The following is a 17,615-nucleotide window of genomic DNA, read 5'->3' on the forward strand; positions in this document are numbered from 1 at the left end:
TAAATTGCTGTAAGTAAATTTGTATAGTCTAAGAGTACCTATATTTGAAATTTTGATAAATATTGCCAAATAACCCTCAAAACGTAGTTTAAATTTACACTCCTATTAACACCCTTTTTCACTAGTCTCATCAACATTGATTTTATCATTCAGATTTTAATCATATTCATGTTTTTTTTAAGATTTTATTTTTTTTATTTTTAGAGAGAGGGGAATTGAGGGAGAAAAACTTTGATGTGATAGAGAAACATCTATTGGTTGCCTCTCACATGCCCCCAGCTGGGGACTCAACCTGCAACCAAGGCATGTGCCCTGACCAGAATAGAACTGGCAACCTTTAGGTTCACAGGCCAGTGCTCAATCCACTGAGCCACACATGCCAGGGCTAATTATTTATTTAAAAAATTTTTTTCATATGCTTTACCCATTTTTCTATTGAAGTATTACTCTTATTGGCTTATAAGACCTGTTATTAGGAATATCATTAAGGTCCTTGCTATTGTGGCTCCGTTGGAGTGTTCTCCCACACACCGAAAGGTTGCAGGTTTGATCTCTGATCAGGGCAAGTACTGGAGACAGGCAATCGATGTTTCTTTTCTCTCTCTCTCTCCCCCTGTCTCTCTCACTCCCCCTCTGTCCCCACTCCCTCTCTCTGTAAATTCAATAAACATATTTTTAAAAATTAAAAAAAAGGATATTAAGTACATGTTACCAGCATTTTTTGCAGTGTATGATTTGTTCAACTTTGTGGTGTCTATTGTCATCTATTTTCTTTATTTTTCATTGTAATTTTTATATGCTATACTATATCTATTATTTTAACAATATATCATTTATATTTGATATATAATATAGATAAAATAATTTACTATCAAGTAGTTATACTGGCAACATTTACTAATTAATAGATTTTTCCTACTCATTTGGGATAATACCTTTATCTTGTACTAGATCCCTGTATGGTTGGTGTTTCTATTTCTGGACTCCCTGTTCTATTTATCTAGCCAGGTAGGCTAATATATGCAAAACTTCTAGAAGTTTTATAATACAGTCTTAATTATATGTATATAATTTTCATATACAATAAGCTCCATCATCTTTTTTTAAATAATTGTAATTGCTGAATATTAGTCTATCCTGTATTTACTGAAAATTATTCAACTATTTCTATGTTGTTGGATTTTTAAATTTTTTATAAAAACATTTTTTTCACATTTTTATATCCATATTTTGTTTGCATATTAAATTGTTTGAAGTGAATTTCTAGAAGTGGAACTACTGGAATAAAGAATATGAGCATTTTATTTTATTTTTTATTTTATTTTATTTTTAAGACTTTATTTATTTATCTTTAGAGGGGAAGGGAAGGAGAGGGGGAGAGAAACATCAATGCATGGTTGCCTCTCATGCATCCCCAGCTGGGAACTGGCCCGCAACCCAGGCACGTGCCTTGACTGGGAATAGAACCACCATTATCTGGTTCACAAGCCTGCGCTCAATCCACCGAGCCACACCAGCCAGGGCAGAATATAAGCATTTTAAATAAGGTTGTGAAAAATAAAAATAATACAAAGTATTATAGAAAAATAAAATATTACTCATGATCCCACTTATAAGAGGTAAACTATTTCACTTTTAATATCATTTTTATAAAATTTTTTCTGTAAAAATGTGTAATTTTTTATTCGTTTGGTTGTGCAGGGAAGCAAAGCATATCTACCTATACCTCCACCTTGGCTGGAAGCCTAAAAAATCTTTGAAATCTTTATTTTAAATAGCAGTCTTATCATGATATATACCATTTTTGTTAACCACTACCCATTTTCAGACATATATTATTTACAGTTTTAAAGTATTATTTTTAACTGTCAAAAATAAAAGTATAGCCCTGGCCAGGTGCCTCATACTGGCCGGGGCTATATGGTTGGTTGGAGCATCGCCCTGTCTGCCAGCAGGTGTGGGTTTGATTCCCAGCTGGGGCACGTACCTTGGTTGTGTGTTCCCCAGATGAGATGTGGAGGGGGTTGTCAATGGATGTTTCTCTCTCCCTTCTTTTAAAAAATCAATAGACATATTCTTGGGTGAGGATTAAAAATAATTAAAAAATAAAAGCTTAGTAAACATTTTAATGTATAAATCTTTGTGTTTCTCATTTTCTTAGAATAGAGTCTCAGAAATGGAATTACCTGATCAGAGGATACACATTTTTAAGGCCATGTATACTTCCAGATGCCTGCCATAAAGTGTTACTAAGTTACATCAGCAGTATATGTGTGTGCCAAAAAGTCATTTTTACAGAATTAGGTCTAAGTCTGTATCTCTTTGCCCTGAAAGCAGAGGTAATGGCTTCCACTTCTATTTATCAGTTTGTGGAAACAAAGCTGTTTCTTGAGACTGGTTTTTGATCTGGCTGTTGAAGGGGCCTTGGCCACATACATATTTAGGCCCTGAAAATAAATTGTTGTGTCTTTCAGGGAAGAGAGATGAAAGGTAGTTTTTCAGACTTTAGTGAAGAGGTCTTTGGGGAATTTTGTTCTGGATGCTGTATATTCTCTATAGGGAATGTTTGCAGACCCCCAAATTCATAGAACTGGGTATTCAGAGTACCCGTAGAATGATGTCAAGTTAAGACTCAGCCTTTCGAAAAAGAAGAGGGACAATGTGGTAGAAGATATTTAGCTGTAGTTTCCTCTTTTATTTTTTTATTTCCTTGGGAACAATTTCTTCTCCATTAGGTTGGTATCTCTGCCTATGAGAAGGGCTAAGATAGTGAGAAACTAAAAGAAACCTAGGGCTTTGGATTACAAAGTCATTGTTTTTCATTCTTATGCCTTGTGCAGATCATCTCCTTTTCTTTCGGACCTCATTTGCACCTGGGCACACTAGATTGTATTTATCAATTAGATAAATGAATATATAAATAGACGAAGAGTTCAGTAAAAAAAAAAAATAAAAATACACAGATACCAGAATAAAAGTAAAATCATGAGAGAAGCGTTTCTTTCATATTCAGTTCATTCATGATCTAATTTTTCCTTAAAGTTTTAATAAGCACAACTTAAGGATGCACACATATCAGAGAGCCTCCTCCCCCATACACACACACACACACACACAATCGAATTATCTTCTGGAGAGCAGGCCCCTTTCGGACAGGCTGCTTCTTTCTAGGAGAGTGATCTGGGAAGCCATCTGTGTCTGTATACCTGCTATTGTTTTGTTGTGAGAGGTTGTGTTTGGCTTCAGTGAATTTTTGTTGAAGACTTTCATGCCCATTTCATGATGGGTGGTTTACAAGCACACCTGCCCACACTGCGCTGTGTCCAGCAGTTTTTGACCAAACAGCATGATCCCTGTGCCCCACCCTCCTTGTTCACTGGATCTCACCCATACCAACCTTTGACATTTTTTTTTGTTTCCCTGATGAAAAAATTTCTCAAAGGGAAACATTTTGCAAATGTGGAAGAGGTGAAACAAACAAACAAAAAAAACATCAGAAGCACTAAAAGGCATCAAAATCAATGTGTTCAAAAACTGTTTTGAGCATTGGAAAACAACGTTTCAGTAGGTGTATTGCATCAAATGGGGAGTACTTTAAAGGTGACTGAAGTTTAAATGTGTAAGAATAAACACAATTTTTTATAAATAAATTCATTTGGGGGGGTCCTCCATCATATGCTGATAAGAAAAGTCAGAATAGTTTTTGATCTATAAAACTCATATCTACAAGAATATAACATCATTACTTTTAAAGGTAATTGGCTTTTAATTTCATTTAAACGACTTTTTCTTCAGCTACTCAAGTGAAACCTGAATTAGGCTGCAGACTCCCCCTGCTGGGGAAGAATGGAGAGAAGCGCAGAAAACCTATACCTTGGGCCTAAATAGTCACAGGTTCCGTTAGGCTCCGGGTGCAGTGCCCAGATCGGTATCTTGAAATCCTCACGTGTGTTCTCCACAGGGAGCATTTCCAGCTCGTTTGAAGAAAGTGCTGATTGTGGGAGCCCCCATATGGTTCCGAGTGCCCTATTCCATTATCAGCCTCCTCCTGAAGGACAAAGTCCGTGAGAGGGTAAGGCAAGCTGGCTTCGTTTTATTTGCAGGTGGATAGACTCCCATTCCTGCTGTTGAAATCTGCCAATTAATTTTCTGCCTTCCGAAACCATCCTGCTGCCTTGTCTGCTGGAGCACTTTCTGCTTCTATTAGTGCATGCATGTGTCTTCTCTGCTTTGTTCTTTCTCAGCTCAGCGTAGGCTGGCTCTCCCACTGTACTACAAGTCCATTCAAGTCAGGAACTGGACGGACTTTATGTTGAGTACACCCCCATCATAGCACTTTGCATAAAAATGGTACTGAAGGAAAGTATCCCATGGGTATCTTAGTGATAGCTACTACCTATTGCTATAACAGGCCTTTAATATTTAACAACATGTAATATAATTGCATTAGTTGAAGTGGTGTTTCAATTTTTTCAACTGGAAATACCACTCAGTCCTTTGACCACCATGCGGGGCAGAGGAGAGTCTCTCACTCTGTCTCTACTTATATTCCAGGCATTTTCTTTTAAAACAGCTTGTTGCTTCCTAACTTCAGAAGTGTTATCTAAAATTATCTTAATTTTGTTATCATCCCCTGAATGTTCCAGGACTGAAGGATTATGGTTTTACTCATTCACTTCTACCATTGAAAGAAAGGGCATCTGAAATCCTTGTAGCAAAGGATTTTAAGAGGCTATATGAATAATAATGCAGATCTTTATAGCTGGGGTGACTTGAGGGTGAGAGGGGAAACCGAAGATGTTTAGTTCTGTGGAACTGCTTAGGGACCTAGTGACCCAGAGTAGGGGAGATTTTTCCTAGTAAAACTCTTGGAGAAGACTCCTTAGGCAAGCCCTTGCACTTTTATATACAAGCATGAATGCATATATAAACTCAACATGTATTGAACACCTTTACAGCCCAGGCTCTGGGCCCTAGGAATGAAAAGTTGATTGAGACAGTCCTTACCTCAGAGGTGCTTGTGGTTCTGATAGGGGACACAGATAGACAAGTGCAGAGGACTGTGGTTCTGCAGGAGCATGGAGGAGAACACTGCCTGGGCAGACGGGCTTCTCATGCTGTAAGCTGTCCTTAAAGAGGCCAAGGAAGGAAGGAGGGCATTCCAGGAAGAGGCAACAAGAGAGATCAGCACCTTCATTCCTCACGGATTTCAAGAACAACCAACTAGGCTAATACGGTCCAGTATGGCTGTGTTCCAGCAGAGAGCAGAGTTAGGTATTACTATGATTTCTCTAGCATTTTCCCTGGACTACTCTTGAGTTTGGGTGGCTGGTCTTATCTTAGTTTCATAGAAACCTATCTTTGAGAACATCCATACCAATCTGTGAGTAAAGCAAAAGCTAACAGACGTAGTGTAAAGTTGGCAAAAATAATCACTACCTATGCATTATTGGTAGTCAAAAGGTGAATACCTGCCTCAAGTGTTACTGGGACACGTTGCTAATAGTATAAAATAATACCTTTGTTTGCTTTACCTTCCTTTCAGAAGGTATATAACGGAGCCCCTAATTCTAGGAGTGAATTTGATACACATTATGGGAATTGTCTGAGAAATTCATAAGACTTCAATCTCAGGACTGTCTACTTTGATAAGTATATCAAGTATTTCAGGCCATCTCATCCTATTCTCCAAACCTAATATTATTTTATATTAGTTTCAAGTGTACAGCATAGTGGTTAGACAATCGTTATTTACAGTGTGAGCCCACCCTCCCCCCGATAGTTCAAGTACCCATGTGACACCATACAGAACTGTTACAATAGCACTGACTGCATTCTCTGTGCTGTACTTTACATCTCTGAAGCGCGTCTGTTCTTCATCTTCACTGTGTCTTTTTGCCCCCACATACTCACATGGTTATTTCTGGCCTTCCAGATTCAGATATTGAAGACCTCTGAGGTTGCCCAGCACCTGCCCAGAGAGTGCCTTCCAGAGAACCTGGGTGGGTTCGTCAAAATGGATCTCACCACCTGGAATTTCCAGTTCCTGCCGCAGATGAATGGCCACCCGGATCCCTTCGATGAGATCATCCTGCTCTCCCTCCCTCCTGCTTTAGACTGGGACTCGGTGCATGTTCCAGGTCCCCACGCTATGACCATCCAAGAGCTGATGAATTATGTTAGCACCAGGCAGAAGCAGGGCATCTATGAGGAGTATGAAGACATTCGGCGTGAGAACCCTGTTGGCACTTTCCATTGTTCCATGTAAGTAGGAAAAGTTGGTCCAACGACTGGGCTCTGGCATGTGCTGGCAACAGCTCCTGCGCTTCCGGGCCCGTGTCAGGGAGCATCACTCTCACTTAGGTGCTGGTTTCTTTCCTCCAGGAAGAGGAATGTTCTCCTTTGGTGTTTGTTGCCAATATTCTATGCTCTGAAATTTCTGATGATCTTTGGTAACAAAAGAGAAACCCTGTAATAATGAACACATTGTCTTGATTAATGTTTTCCTGAAATGCAGGTATTTTGGGGAAAAACACAAGAGTGTAGTTCCTGTCCTTAGTGTGATCTCTGGTCCTTTCATTTAAGCAGTTTCTCTCTAGAGTATTTATAGTATAATGTTACTCTCTGAGGGAGGGGTACAACTTCCTTCAAAATAATTCATGGGAGCATTTGGTATATTGTTTCCCAGAAATTGTTGTCAATTTTGGCTCAGATGCTTTTTAAAAAATAATATTTATTTATTTATTTTCAAATATTTTACTTATTTATCTTTAGAGAGGAAGGGACGGAGAGAAGGAGAGAAACATCAATGTATGGAACTGGCCTGCAACCCAGGCATGTGCCCTGACTGGGAATCGAACCGCGATTATTTGGTTCGCAGGCCTGCGCTCAATCCACTGAGCTACACCAGCCAGGGCTCAGATACTTTTTTAAAAGTATATTTTATTGATTATGCTATTACAGTTGTCCCATTTTTTTTGTCCCCTTTATCTCCCTCCACCCTACACCCATCCTCCCTCCAACATTCCCTCCCTTAGTTCACGTCCATGGGTTGTACGTATAAGTTCTTTGGCTTCTCTGTTTCCTATACTGTTTTTAACCTCCCCTGTCTATTTTGTACCTACTATTTATGCTTCTTATTCCCTGTACCTTTCCCCCATTCTCTCCCCTCCCAGTCCTCACTGATAACCCTCCATGTGATCTCCATTTCTCTGACTCTATTCCTGTTCTAGTTGTTTGTCCTGTTAATTTGTTTTTGTTTTAGGTTTAGTTGTTGATAATTGGGTGTGTTGTCATTTTACTGTTCCTATTTTTGATCATCTTCTTTTTATTAGATAAATCCCTTTAACATTTCATATAATAAGGGCTTGGTGATGATGAACTCCTTTAACTTGACCTTATCTGGGAAGCACTTTATCTGCCCTTCTTCTAAATGATAGCTTTGCTGGGTACAGTAATCTTGGAGGTAGGCCCATGCCTTTCACGGCTTCGAATATTTCTTTCCAGACCCTTCTTGCCTGAAAGTTTAGAGAAATCAGCTGCTAGTCTTATGGGAACTCCTTGTTAGGTAACTGTCTCCTTTTCTCTTGCTGCTTTTAAGATTCTCTCCTTATATTTAATCTTGGGTAATGTAATTACGATGTGCCTTGGTGTGTGTTTCCTTGGGTCCAACTTCTTTGGGACTCCTGTACTTCCTGGACTTGCATGTCTATTTCCTTCACCAGATTGGAGAAGTTTTCCTTCACTATTTTTTCAAGTTAGTTTTCCAATTCTTGTTCTTCCTCTTCTCCTTTGGCACCCCTGTGATTTGGATATTGGAACGTTTAAAGTTGTCCCAGAGTTTCTTAAGCTTTTCCTCATTTTTTTTGAGTTCTTGTTTCTTCATTCTGTTCTGGTCGAATGTTTATTTCTTCCTCCTGTTCCAAATTGTCAATCTGAGTCCTGGTTTCCTTCCCTTCACTGTCAGTTCCCTGTATATGTTTTTTTTTTTATTTCACTTTGCATAGCCTTCACTTTTTCCTTTATTTTTGCATCCATGCTCAATCGTTTCTGTGAGCATCCTGATTACCAGAGTTTGAACTCTTTGTCTGATAGGTTCTCTATTTTCTCATTGCTTGGTTCTTTTTCTGGAGTTTTGATCTGTTCTTTTATTTGGGCCATACTTTTTTATCTCAGCACACCTGTTACATTGAAAGGGGCTGAGCCATAGGTATTGACTATGATGGGGCAACCTGGGTCTCTGCATTGTGGTGCTAATGTGGAGGAGGGGTCAGAGAGGGAACAGTGCTGCTTGCTCAGCTCTGGCCCCACTTTCAGTCACTTTGCCTGCTACCCACAAGTGAATTGGGCCCTTCTGGTGCTGATTCCCAGGTGTGTGTGTTTGTGTATGTTATAGGACCTCATGGGTTCCTCAAACAGACTCTCCTGGGAGACTGGGAGTTTCTCCTACCACCACAACCCCCTCAGATTTATACAGCCAGAGGTTTGGGGCTCCAGTTTCCCACACTAGAACCCTGGGTTGCATGGTCTGTGTTGCTTTCCAGTTGTCGCTCCCGGTTTATCCGCACATGAAAGTGGACCGCCTAGTCTGTCAGCTGCCTCCTTGCCACACGTGCTCTCCACCCACCCCAGCTTCTCATCTCCACCCCTCCGACCAGTCCGAATGATTGTTTCTGCTTTAACTCCTTGGTTGTCAGACTTCCATACAGTTTAATTTTCTGGCAATTGTTTGTTTTTTGTTTTTAAATTGGTTGTTATCCTTCTTTTGGTTGTGTGAGGAAGCACAGTGTATCTATCTATGCCTCCCTCTTAGCCAGAAGTCTCAAATATATTGTTATAAAAATTCTCTACAGGGTTAGACAGTCTTAAGTCAACATGTATGATGGCTCCCTGGCAAGAAGGGAGAGGCAGCTAGGAGTTTTAATAATAGTTGAATTCAAGGTAAACAGGTTGCTGAATCTATTTCCACATGAGTGTCTCTTCTAAATATGCTCAAAAGGAAAGCTGTTTGGAGTTTTCCCTCATAGAGCTGCAGCCACATCTCTAGATGCCAGATTAAGCCAAAGTAACTTTACACAGTTGTGTCCCAACACAGCACTCCCACTGTTTTCTACCAAAGAACTAGCTGCACATGTTATATACTTGAAATTCTAAATCTCCATTTCGCTCTTATCATTTACCTTCATCTAACAAGTCATAACTGTGGACATTCCTGGTTCCCACATACTGCAAAGAATCAGCCTTGTCACAGCGATTCTCTCGTCTGTGGTATTTCTTTTCTCCCTTGGGCCTGATTTCTGGCTACCCTAATAGCAGCCTCATAACATGCTACATGGACACCAAGCCAACCCATCTAATGCTCAGTTTTCATATTCTCTCACCACATATTTTTCATATTCTCGCCATTCTTTGCTTTCAAGCAGCATATAGCACATCTTTTCAGGAACAAACCCTGATGCACTGAATGATAAACTGACAGAATGCAGTACCTCAAGTTTTTCCCACTTCTGTAGGAGGATTCAAAATTTTATTTTATTTAATTGTCTTCAATTCAATAAATCTTTATTGAGCTCCCATAGGTGCATGAATTTAGGATCTATAATTTACATAGGTAGAAAAGTGTTACTTTAGCCCCTATAAAACAAGCAAACCAGAACTTCACTATATATTTCAAGTGAATCATTTAGTGAGAGTGGGGCTCAGTCTGATATTACCATAGCATTAACATAAGAAAACGGGAAAGTATGAACGTTCTCACTGCTACCAGAAAAGAGTTTGATGCCAGGATAAACTAACCCCTTGGTCTAACAATAGCTGATCAAAAAAGGTAGAGAATCTGGATGGAAAAAATGTACTTAGAAACACTGTCCTTTGAGGGCTTATTGCTCTGAGGGCAGCAAAATGGTGAAAGAATTTAATGGTTCAAAAACTACATTGAGAGTATAAAAAGAAGAGTTAGTCACAGCTTTGGGGGGAAAATTGAGAATAGGTGACACTACACGTAGCTGGATTAAAAATTCTAAAGTTTCCCTGGAATTGCAGTAGCAATTCTGAGCTACCCGAAGGGGCCACAGACTCGTGCTCTTTGAAGAGGGTGGTTTTAAATGATAGGTTCTTCAGTGCACCAACTGTGCATTCCAGGATAAGTCCAGTATTTGTATCTAGCAATGCAGAAGCAAAGCAGCAGGGAGAGAGTGTCAAGTATGTAGGACCTAAAAGGATTTGGCAACTCTAGAATTTTCCAGTTTGAGTCTTTTTCATCAGGAAAATCACATTCTGGCTTGGCCCAAGGTGATGCTGGAGGCAGTGCTATTGATGGCTTGTGGTAAGCAGGAGGCAACAGTGAAAGTGTGGACTCCTTGCTCTCTTCTTTAATCCATTTGAAGGAAACATGGGACAGTAAACTGCTTCCTAATGGCCTTTTCTCAGATCTTGTTGCAGAGATCTGTACCATACTAAAGAAAGCAGGGGAGACAGTTTTTGAGGATGGTGTTTGCGATCTGTCACTATTTACTATGTGAGTTCCACTGGAGATAAGCACACTTTCTCTAATCCCAGAATCTGTATCTGATTGAGAATTCTTCATTCTGGATTCTGTCTGAGGGAATAGACTGATATCCAATGGGCTATAAGAAGGACCTTTCAGTTACTGTAACAGCATCTGAGTTCTGTGCATATCCTGGAAAGGTACCTGCCCACTGGCCAGTTCACATGGTGTAATCCCAATACAATAAATATCTGACTTTACATTATATCCATGTAAATCCTGTCTCAACAATTCTGGACTCAGCCACCGCTGCAGTGATGTGCCGAACTGTGGGAAATCATACACAGCCCTATGCCTCTGTCCATGCTTAACCAAACTATGCAGATGGGACAGGCCAGTAAGGGTCATCACGAGGCCATCACCAGAAATGAGGATATGGTTGGCTTTAAATCTCCTATGAATACAGTCATTTGGGTGCAGCTGGTTCAGCCCTCTCACTGCCCCAAAGAGAATTTTCTTATTCAAGTTTCAGTCTTTCTTTCAGGAAAGTAAGTCCTCAGTAGTCAACTTGCTGAACCATAGGCCATAAATGGAGAAATAATCCAAAGCCAGCTGCCAACAGTGAAAACAATCCAATAAGTTGTGATGTTGGGGTGCCAGAAAAAGTGTGATAGAATCACAGCTTTCTATAAAGTTTTCAGGTATTCTTCAGTGAGGTTTCCGATTTGTAATTTTTATAGTTGCCAGTGTTCCTGTAGGAGTGTTCCACGCAAGATGGACAGAAGTCACGTTGTCAAATCCCCTTCCTGTTTCCATTTGGAGTTTGCAGTGAGAAATGTTGGTGGAACAGATTACTACACTGTGTCTAGTGGATGGAGGCAACCTGGAAAGGGTTGGCTCATCAACCAAGTTTTGATGGATACCAGTTTCTGACTGTTTTTCAGGTCTGAGGGACTGAACTTGTGTTCGTGAAGTGCAGAAACGATTCAGAAGAGACACTGAATTGCTTTAGTTCACAGAGAGTGACAGAAATCCACCTATTGCAGAGAATATTTTTGCTTTATCTTCAAGATGCAGAAATCTCCTACCTGTAGGTGATCCTGGCTAATGACTCTTCCTAAGGCAGCCAATGGTAGGAGCCTGGTCTGCTGAGGGGTAGGGAAGGCGCTCAAGGCCCGCTCCCAGTGTGGCGTGCAGGAGGCTGGCGTGACCCGAATTGGGGCATTGTGCCAGGAACTCTGCCCCAGTCCCAAGCTGTCTCTAAAAATTAATTTTAAAAATATCTTCCTCTCTTGAGATGATTTCTAACAACTCCAGATCTAAAGCCAGGCAGATATTCTACAGTGCTTTGTGAAAGCATAGAAATTAATCCCTAGTTTATGAAGAAATGCCTCTGGTTCTGACAAAAACACTTCCATTACTACAAGTTGTATTTCAGGGAACCCAGTTTCAGAAATCCTCTCTGATTGTGACTCTTAAAGACACCAGCAACAGGCCTTACAGTTAAGCTGTTTCTCTAAGCATCTGGTTTCCAGAGAAAGACAAATTAGTTGAAATAACTCCCAGCAAAATATATTTTAACTTAAATATATTTTTAAGGGCTTAAATTCCAGCTTAGCCAGAATGCCCTCTGTGACTTCACAAGTTCCTTTCCCCTCTGCACCTCAGCTTTCCTGTGATGTTAAGACTCTGGTATCCACCTACGGGTCTAGCTTAAATGTTTAAGGAATCCATGATTCTTTTATTTTTTTAATATATTGTATTGATTATACCATTACAGTTGTTCTATTCCCCCCCTTCATTCCCCTCCACCCTGCACACCCCCTCCCCCACCATCCCCCCTTTACTTTATGACCATGTGTCTCAGGTTCTTTAGGGAATTCTTTTAGTACCTCTTCCCCTCTGTAATTCCTATCTAGTTTAGTCAGTGTCCTGTAAAGAAGATGCAGGGAAAGAGTCTTTTAGCAAAAGGAAGGAGGGAAATAATGAGTTAGGAAACAGGTAAAGGAAGTAAGAGAAAAGCAATTGAGAAAAAAGTTGATAAGCAGATTAAGAATGCAAAGGAAGTCTTATGAAAGAAGTGAAAGAAGAAAAAGAGCAGAGTGTGTATCAGGTGGGGGTGTTACAGAACAGAGGGCAAGGCCAAGGGGGGGGCAGGCAGTTATTGGCCCACCCACGGACGCCAAAAACTGTTACAAAATACGCACACACAGAGCCAAGAGGGTACAATATACTATTCCTGAAAGGACCCCACTAGGTTCGGTTGCCCGACACCATACATAGGAAAGACGTCTCTCAATGCCAGAGATTTGTGAAAAGGAAAGGAAAACTTTATTTAAAGTTATACAGACTTAAAGTAGTGACCTGACATCTTCATTAAAATATCAGAGTCCTTTTGGATACCCACAGACGCCCACAGTGCTTCCTTCTCCCCCTGCCCTAATTCAGGGTACCATGTCTCAGGAAAAGAAGCAAATGTTTGTGATTCAAGTTCCTGAACCATCAGCTCTGTCTCAGTCCAGGCAGGATCTCTAATTAATCCAAAGCCATGTGGCACCTTCTCATGGCCTACTGGCAAGAGTTTTCTCTCCCTTCTTCCAGGCAAAGTCTCTCCTGCTTCCCAGGCCACGTGCCCAAAGGGAGCACCCCAAAGCCGCGTGGTCCTCTTCTGCCAAAGCTACAGAAGTCCCCACTCTGGCCAAAACCACATGCTCCTCTTCTCTCCACCAAAGCTGCGGGGAAATAGGGGGTCGCCACTCTGCCCAAGCTGAGTGGTGGTTCTCTGCTAGAGCCACATGGTGATTCTCTCTACCCAAGCTGCAGGGGTCCCCAGTCTGGCAAAGCCGCGTGGTTCTGTTTTCTCACATGGCTGTGGGGGTCCCCACTCTGCCAGAAGCATATGGCTCCTCAAAGTTGCGTGTGGCTCTCTCCTCAATGGCTGCTGCATCCCGGTTTAAATCCCTGCGCCAATCCTCCTCTGCAACCCCATTTCCTGCTCCTCCCACAATCGGCTACACCTGCCAGCATTCCTGTATTATTCCAAGGTTACTGGGCTGCCATGGTGAGTCTGGGCAGGTGTTGCCCCATGTCATGGAGCCAGTTTCCTCCAAGCTCTCAGCAAGGTGCTGTGACCTAGGGGACCTGCCCCCAACTGCGGTGGTGGGGGGAGATTCCCTTCCATCCCCCAGCTCAGAGCATGGCAACAGCTATTTAACATATCTATGAAACCAGTTAAAGGTTATAGATATGTTAACTGACCGTGCCAGAAGTTAGATGCAAAGCTATTGCTGTACAAAACAGCTCTCAATGGCCCTGCTCCATTCGTCCCTCCCCCCAACTCACACCTGTTGGGGGGTGGAAGGGGTGAGGACATCTTATGTGCCTTTCTAATATTTCCTAGACACCCTGAGTCCTGGACCCCATTCTAAATCCCTATTTGGGGCCCCCCTCTTGGCTGCACCCTGCTACAGGAGGAGTATTCTTTTCTCCCAAATAGTTCTTGTTTCTACCATAGCAGTTCAAAACCCCTGTGTGTATCCAGTATTTTCCCCTTGTAGTTTTGAATCAGGGATGTATTGTGGAGCAGGGAGGAACTCTGGGCTACTCTGAGAGGATTCACACTTGTCCTGGGAATTCTTGACTTGCTCTGGGAGCTTCTGCTGTGGGGTCCTGGAGATGTCATTTCTGCTGTGGCCTCCTTCCCTCCCATTAAGAAAACAGGTTTGATATCACCCAAACCAGCTTAGATGTTACAATTAGAGACCACATCCCAGTCCTATGGAAGGACATCCTAATCTTGTCTCTTTATTGAATGAATGAGCCTCCTACACCAGGAACTAACACCCAGAACCCTCATCAGCTCCAGGCCTCTCTATCTTACATCAAGGTCCAGTTAGAGCTACTCACAGAACAAACTCTGCCTTGGAATTTCAGCTGATGAAGTTTAGCAAGGTACTCACTGTTGTCCAGGATGCTCATGGACCAAGAGACTTTCTCTCCCTTTTTTCATCCCCTAAGACACCATTTTTCAAAAAGAGTTTTTAAAATCTTAACTTTTATTATGAAATGATTGTAGATTCACATAAGAAATGATACAGGGAGAGCACATGTACCCTTTCCACATTTTTCCCATGGTAATATCTTCTAAAAGTAAAGCAAAGTGTTATAATGAGATCCTGTCATTGATATAACCCACCAGTCTTATCACATCTTCCCAGGGTGTGTGTGTGTTTAGTTCTATGTAATTTTTATCATACACATAGGCCTGCATATCCATCACCACGGGAGAAGATACAGAAGAACCCCATTACCACATACTTCTATCCCACTCCTCCCCATCCCTAACCCCTGCAACCATTAATGTATTCTCCATTACTATACTTTTGCAATTTCAAGGATGTTATTATATAAATGGAAACATTTCATATGTAACCTTTTGGGGTTACCTTTTTTTATTCAGCACAAATCACTTAAGATTCACCTAAATTATCATGTGGTTCAATAGCTGGTTCTATTTTACTTACTACTGAGCAGTTTCGTTTGGTTTGATTTGGTTTGGGGTAGTTTGTTTTTTGTTGTTTTGTGTGTGTGTGTGTGGGAGGATGTTTAACCGTTCACCTATGAAGGACATCTGGGTGGTTTCCAGTTTCTTCTTATTACTAGTAAAGATGCTATGACTGTTTGTGTCTAGGTTTTGTGTAAACATAAGTTTCCGTTTCTCTGAGATAAATGGCCAAGAGTGCAGTTGCTAGTCATATGGCACCTGTATGTTTAGACTTAGGAGGAACCGCCTAGCTGATTTCCAGAGTGGCTGTACCGTTCTGCACACCGGCCAGCAATGTATGAGCGATCCATTTTCTTTGCACCCTCAGCAGCATTCAGTGTGAGTTTTTATTTTAACTCTTCTGGTAGGTGTATAATGACATCCCACTGGGGTTTTCATTTACATTTCCCTAATAGCTAATGCACATCTCTTCATGGACTTATTTGCCATTCTTTTTGTAAAATGTCTCTTGCCTATTTTCTATTTGCATTTTTAAAAAACTATTGAGATTTGAGATATTGATTCTTTGTCGGGTACATAGTTTGGGAATATTTTCTTCCAGTCTGTTCATCCTTTAACAGAGTCTCTTACAAAGCAAAAGTTTTTTGTTTTGATGAAGTTCTGTTACCTTGGTTTTTCCTTTCATACATCACTGTGCTCTTGACACCAAGTCTAAGAGCACTTCACCTAGCCCCAGATTCCAAAGGTTTTCTCCTGCTGTTTTTTCTTTTCTAAAAGTGTTACAGTTTTATGTTTTACATTTAAGTCTTTAATTCATTAATTTCTGTATGATGTATAAGGTTTAGGTTGATTGGAGAAGGGGTGGAGCTATAATTGCTCCATCACCATTTGCTGAAAGGAGTGTCCTTCCTCTATTGGATTTTCTTAGGAACTTTGTAAAACGTTAGCTGGGCTTATTTGTGTGGGAAGAGGGAATTTTTAAAAATATGGAAAAGTACAGTATAACATGACAACTATGTTCCCATCGCCAGAATTACTACTGATAATTTTTAATATTTTGTCATACATGTTTTATTTTTATTTAATTAATTATTTATTTAAATATTTCTTTATTTATAGACAGAGGGGAAGAGAGGGAGAGACACATCAATGTGTGGTTGCCCCTCATGTGTCCCCTGAGGGGAACTGGCCTGCAACCCAGGCGTGTGCCCTGACTGGGAATCGAACCAGTAACCTTTTGGTTCACAGGCCAGTGCTCAATCCACTGAGCCACACCAGCCAGGGTTATCTGTGAAGTTGAAATGCCTTCTAATCCTCACCATAAGTTTTCATTCCCAGAAGCAGCCCCTAGTATGAATATGGAATGTTTCTTTCCAGTCCATTTGGTTTATACTGTCCTGTATATGTTTGTACCTGTGAACAGTGCAGAGTATTATTTTATATCAGTAGTCTTTGTAATTAGTTTCTTTGCTTTAATCAATATGTATGCAAGTAATATTTTTCAAAATAGTAGTAAAGAAAAAATCAGTGACAGAATAACCAGCAATCATCCTTAACCTCAGTTCCACTCCCCTAGTCATCCCTTTTCAACTCCTGTAGCTGTTTCATCTGGTATTTCTTTCATTAGTCTAAATAAAATATTTATATTAATTTTTATAGTAAATAAGCATTTAACACTTATACCCTGTCTCCAGTTTCCTTTTGACTGCTTTTCCAATATATATCACAATTTATTATAAAGTCAGTGTTTACATGACTATGACTGTGATTTTTTTTTTTTAACTACAGAGGTAAATGGGTTTCTATGACATGATCAAACATATTAAATCTTATTAATCCATTTTTTTGTTCTGGAGTTAGTGGTCTTACATTTTTATTGGCTTTTAGTCTTTTATAGTTCTATCCTATTTTTTCCTATGCTTAGTTGTTTACAGTATTACAATGAGCCCTGGTTGGTGTGGCTCAGTGGATTGACCAGTTTGATTCCCAGTCAGGACATGCCTGGGTTGCAGGCCAGATCCCCAATAGCGGGTGCATGAGAGGCAACCACCCTGATGTTTCTCTCCCTCTCTTTCTCCCTCCCCTCCACTCTCTCTAAAAATATATCAACATAATCTTTAAAAATTAAAGAAAATAAAAACGTTACAATGCTGTGCCTTGGCGTGGGTCCTTTCTTTTTCATTCATTTTGTTAGGCACTTGATAGGTCCTTTTACTCTGAAGGATTGCGTTCTTTAGGTCTAGGATTCTATAACTTTTATTTTCATTTCTTCTTTCCTTGTATTATGTCAATTCTTTCTGGGATGGCCCTATCAGTCTGGTTGAATTTCTTTCCTGGAGCAGGGATTGACAAACTTTTCCCCCTAAGGGTACGATGGTAAATACTTAGGCTTATGGGCCTTTACAGTCTTTGTTGGAAGCACTTAACTCTGCTATTATAATAGTCACACTGATAGTGCTCAGCTGGTGGGCTCGGCTGTGTTCCAATAAAACTTTTTTTATAAAAGCAGGTAGCCAGTCCAAAGTTTGCCAAGTCCTGTCTAGAATGATTCTCTTACTTTCCATATTTTTTTCTTCAGTTTGACTTTTTGTTCTGTACTCTGGGAAATTTCCTCAACTTTCTCTT

The 17,615-nt window shown here is 40.5% G+C and overlaps 1 protein-coding gene and 1 pseudogene across 2 annotated transcripts in view; one reads left to right on the forward strand and one right to left on the reverse strand.

The window, feature by feature from the left end:
- Positions 1–17,615, forward strand: part of PTPN9 (protein tyrosine phosphatase non-receptor type 9) — a 90,085-nt gene that overhangs the window by 53,411 nt on the left and 19,059 nt on the right. For both annotated transcript variants that reach the window (XM_037046986.1, XM_037046987.1), the window contains exons 6-7: positions 3,962–4,072; positions 5,936–6,264. In XM_037046986.1, the coding sequence (XP_036902881.1) occupies positions 3,962–4,072; positions 5,936–6,264 (440 nt within the window). The remainder of the gene's footprint in view (positions 1–3,961; positions 4,073–5,935; positions 6,265–17,615) is intronic.
- Positions 10,100–14,464, reverse strand: LOC118987822 (STE20-related kinase adapter protein beta-like; annotated as a pseudogene).

Source organism: Sturnira hondurensis, unplaced genomic scaffold (assembly GCF_014824575.4).
Source record: "Sturnira hondurensis isolate 20B ecotype Veracruz unplaced genomic scaffold, ASM1482457v3 Scaffold0005329, whole genome shotgun sequence".
Classification (NCBI taxonomy): Eukaryota; Metazoa; Chordata; class Mammalia; order Chiroptera; family Phyllostomidae; genus Sturnira; species Sturnira hondurensis.